The sequence below is a fragment of the Cimex lectularius genome, unplaced genomic scaffold (assembly GCF_000648675.2).
Source record: "Cimex lectularius strain Harlan isolate CLEC.00 unplaced genomic scaffold, Clec_2.1 scaffold121, whole genome shotgun sequence".
NCBI classification, from domain to species: domain Eukaryota; kingdom Metazoa; phylum Arthropoda; class Insecta; order Hemiptera; family Cimicidae; genus Cimex; species Cimex lectularius.
Window position 1 is genome coordinate 1,087,939 of NW_019392904.1, and position 4,562 is coordinate 1,092,500.

The 4,562-nt window shown below is 33.1% G+C and overlaps 1 protein-coding gene across 1 annotated transcript; it reads left to right on the forward strand.

The window, feature by feature from the left end:
- Nucleotides 1-2,214: 2,214 nt before the first annotated feature.
- On the forward strand, nt 2,215-3,971 carry LOC106661243. The gene is made up of 3 exons (XM_014384521.2): nt 2,215-2,239; nt 3,242-3,329; nt 3,414-3,971. Exon 3 carries the CDS (start codon nt 3,504-3,506, stop codon nt 3,918-3,920), a length of 417 nt encoding a protein of 138 aa, XP_014240007.1. The 5' UTR covers nt 2,215-2,239; nt 3,242-3,329; nt 3,414-3,503; the 3' UTR covers nt 3,921-3,971.
- Nucleotides 3,972-4,562: the final 591 nt, after the last annotated feature.

Sequence of the window (4,562 nt, forward strand, 5' to 3'; positions counted from 1 at the left end):
CCGACTAACTGGAGGGCTTGTTTTTCAACCCTCAAATATTATTAAATGTGATGATCCTGGAAAAAAATGATAATGAATAGAGAGCACTATAATCCTGATCAATCATGTTTCTAAATAAAGTACAATCATCATAGTTGCTGCGTACGGATCTGGAAGGTTATTTATACCCTACGTGGTTTACTATTTATGTATCGTTGGTAAAAGTTTGTTTTAAAACGTACATATGCCATAAAACTACATTGCTACGATCACATGATATCAGTGCCAATCCCTTGTGTTCCCTTGTTCATGCACGGATTATTATGTTTATTCTGTATGAATTGTTTACGGACAAAAATAAAAAAAAATTCCAAGCATATCTAAAGGAATTTCCGTCGGGTTAAAATAAGATGTTTATTCGGCTATCTTAATCTCCGTTCTCACAATATCTCCCACACTATCTTTTCTTATTAATTTTTGTATGGGTGTAACTTTGGATCATTTTTTGTAGGAGAATAATTTATTGTAAAGAAATATTTCGTTACTATGATTCTTTAAATTGTTTAGGAAGGTGTTTGTTACTTGGAAACATGTGAACAAGCGAACTGTAGAATTTAATTAATTCCTTCAAAAAAAATTACGTTGCGCTTATTTTAGACTAATAGTAAATCATCTGGTCATGTAACAAGTTACATGTAAACATAAAAAGTAAAAGAAAAAAACATAATTATTCTCAATTATTTAAGTGAAAATTGAAACTAAAAATAATTTATATACTTATGTCGAATATTAATAATTTAATTAAATTGGGAACTCTCAACATGGCACGCAAGAATGGCACAATTACGCAGAAAAAAAAAACACTTTGAGCCCTGAAGATGATCTCAATAAAGATCGAAACGTTGCCACGATAAAGAAAATTTTTTTTTGAAACCTTCATCACACCAGACCGCATCTCAAGATTAACGAATAATTTAATTAAAGCTAATTAGGTATACATATAAATATAATTTTAAATTATCTATTATATGATATTAATATAAACATGGTTTAGAAAAAATAGTGTAACTATAAATAATTTCGTATTTATTTGCTGAGAGAGAGGGGAGGAAGAGGGAGGGAGAGAGAGAGAGAGCGAGAGNGGTATACATATAAATATAATTTTAAATTATCTATTATATGATATTAATATAAACATGGTTTAGAAAAAATAGTGTAACTATAAATAATTTCGTATTTCTTTCTCTCTCTCTCGGAGAGAAAGAGAGAGAGAGAGAGAGAGAGAGCGAGAGAGAGAGAGAGAGAGAGAGAGAGAGAGAGAGAGAGAGAGTTTGAGGGAGAAAGAGAGATTTTCCCCTTATGTTCCAATGGTTTCCAACTGACTGAAGGGCTTGTTTTTCAACCCTCATATTTTTTGTATTAGATTACAACACTTTTTTGTTCTAGTATTGTTAAGAAATGTTTCGTTTTTACGAATCTTTAAATTGTTTGGGAAGGTTTGTGCTACTTAGTAACATATGAATAAGTTAACTGTACAATTAGAAACATGGTTTAGAAAAAATAATGTAACTGTAAATATTTTTGTAGTTATTTGAGGGAAAGAATAAAATCTAAAAACAAAATTTAAAAGGGAGAGATATTTGAAGCTAGAGGGAGAGAGAGAGAGAGAGAGAGAGAGAGAGAGAGAGAGAGAGAGAGAGCTTTTTTTACCGGACAAAAAAAAATCATTCTACTGAAAAATATTTTATCCGTCTTATCTATTTCAAAAAAGATTTATAGAAAGAAAGTGAAATTAATACGTAGAGGTTGAAGGATACGAATGATAACGTTTTCAACGAGCAAATTAATTTAGGACAAAACAGACATGAAATTTTTTCATGAACCTTAATTATAATTGGCACGGAAAGTAATACCTTAAGCGAGTTTTTTTATTCTGAATTGTTAATCCTGATCTTTATCCTGCTGACCGTTGTGTTCTACAAGACTGACATGGTATGTCTTCACTTCTGAAAATGGCGAATTGTGCTCGTTGATTCTGCTGATATTGGCGGGTGCAATGTTAACTCGAACTAACCCCATAATGACTCAATTAACTGTGTATCAAAGTGTCGTCACGTATAATTTAGGCTGTTGTTACGTGAGAACGTAAACAGACAGAGATAAGGGCAATAATTTTCCTTCATGCCTTTATATAGAAGCGGTGCCGTCTGTTCATTATTTAAGAGAACCGTTGCTACAATCAAACCGAGAGGCGATCATGGTGAGTTTTTGAAGTTGGTTGAACATTTTTAAAAATTGTTTTTTCCGTCCGGTGTACGGGGGTTTAAGGGACGGTTTTAGTGAGAAACCGCGGGAATGTGAACAATCGGAACATACAAGGCGTTTTTTATTTTAAAGTGATAACTTTGAGTCGTCTTTCTTGAGTCTTTGAGTGGTCAAATATATCTAAACTTTTGCTACAAATATTCATGATGTTTTCCTTGTCAACATTTCATTAGTACCCCGAAACAAATGGAAATCTCTAAAATGAAAGAATCGAGCAGTGAGTTGCATACTATCAAAATTAATTATTGAACCTGTGGGTCAATCTAATTTAAAAAATTTGAGTGTAAAACAATTGCTTTTTGATTCGTCAAATCTGAAAAATCTTAATTAAATATAAAAGAACAAACAAGAAAAGTAAATGCGCAATATCACTACGGCTTGACAGAAATGAATAAAAATTACATGTCACCTATTTTCAAGCCCTCCGGGTTGTATCATAATGATTATGGGACATACATATTTTTTTTATTACTACAACATGGATCAGATATTACTATTACATGAATAATAACAGTAAGACATTTGTGGTCACATATTTTATCAAAACTGTATAGCTTGTATTTTCAAATCATACCGAATAATGGCTATATCCAGTTTTATAGCTTACGGCCAGCTAAGTCCAAAAACATATTATACTTATTTTTTCTATATTTTTATTCGAACTCATGTTTAGATCAAAATGTGAAACAATTTTTTGTAAAATAGACTAATGGTACTGTAAAAGTATAATTATCCATAAAAATGTAATAATTATTTAGAAGCGAATTCGTAGTACAGACAGTGTGTTATATGTTTTTTCAAAATGATTCATTTGAAAGCGTGTGTTATGAAACGTAAAATATTTAAGAATAATTGATAATTTAATCACGAAGACGCACTTGGGATGACCTGTAAAGGATGACGTCCCTTGACTCATGCCCACTCTTTATTCATTCAGCTCAGCTCTACTTCGTGGGGCCTGTAATTTTCAATCCTGTCCGACTTTTCTTCCACGGAATAAATCACATGCGAAATGTACCTTCGAAGTATGTTAAATGTGCTCATTTAATGACAAGAGTTGAATAATGGTTAGCAGTCTTGTTTATTTTATTCAGATTTTTTTCCCCTAGGTGAAGCAAGCTGCTCTTATTTTAGTTGTAGCGGTGTGCGCTCAAGCTAGCGCCTGGGGCTACTGGGGCGGTTGGCATGGCGATTATAGCATGTACGATTCCCTAGAAGCAAGGTTGAGCAAGGACAGGTCAGCGCCGTTGGATTCTGCTCCGTCTGTTCCAGCCACTTCTGAATCTGAAAAAGCGGCCAAGCCTGCCAAAGAAGCACAAGAAAGCCCCGTCCCCTCAGTACCAACTGAAGAAGAGCTGAGGGCCATGGTAGCTGAAGAGTTGAAGAAGTTGGTGCCCGCTGAAAGCAAGCCCTCTCCTACGCCGGCACTGCCTCCGTGGTTAAAATGGACATCGAAATGGAGCGATTCGGACGGAAAAGATGACAGCGAAGCCCCGTGGATGTACTGGGCGAAGAAGTACGCCGACGAAAAGGGTGTGCCTGGAGTAACCGTCGTAGACGACAAAACTGCTGAATCCGTCTACCCGAGTCAAGTTAAAAACACTAAAAAGGATTAAGGTTTAAATTAAAAAAATACAATCTTTTATGAATAAAAATTTTTAAGTGTGTCTACTTGAAATATTCCTTCCTGTTTCCAAACAATGAACTCCATCTATTCAGTAGAAATAAACGCGCAATAATACCCTGTTGGCAACATTGGCTTAACGGTTGGTATAACTGTACATTTAAAAAATAAATCTCTATAAGAACATGAAAAAAGTGAAGAAAATTATAAACAGTAACCTGACAGTTACAAATTAAAAGCAAAATATTTACATAATATATCATATCGTATTTTGTTACCCGATTTTTGCCACACAAAAACAACATATTGTACTTAAATTATTTTTAGTTTCTATCATTGTCGATTATATAAAAATCCGTAATAAGGCGAATTCAAAAACATATAACAATCATTACTTTCGTCAAGCTTTCGATGAATAAATCTCCTTCATCACCAGTTGAAACTAACTTTAATGATTTCAACGTCAAACAAATATAAACATTAAAAATTATGATTTAAACTATTATTCATTATCCTAATTATCAGCCATACCCCTGATTTTTATAACAACTCGTATATCAATCACATGAAGATAATGAATTTTAAGTGAAAGTTTATCTTCTTTATAAATTAATTAATACACATTATATACTAG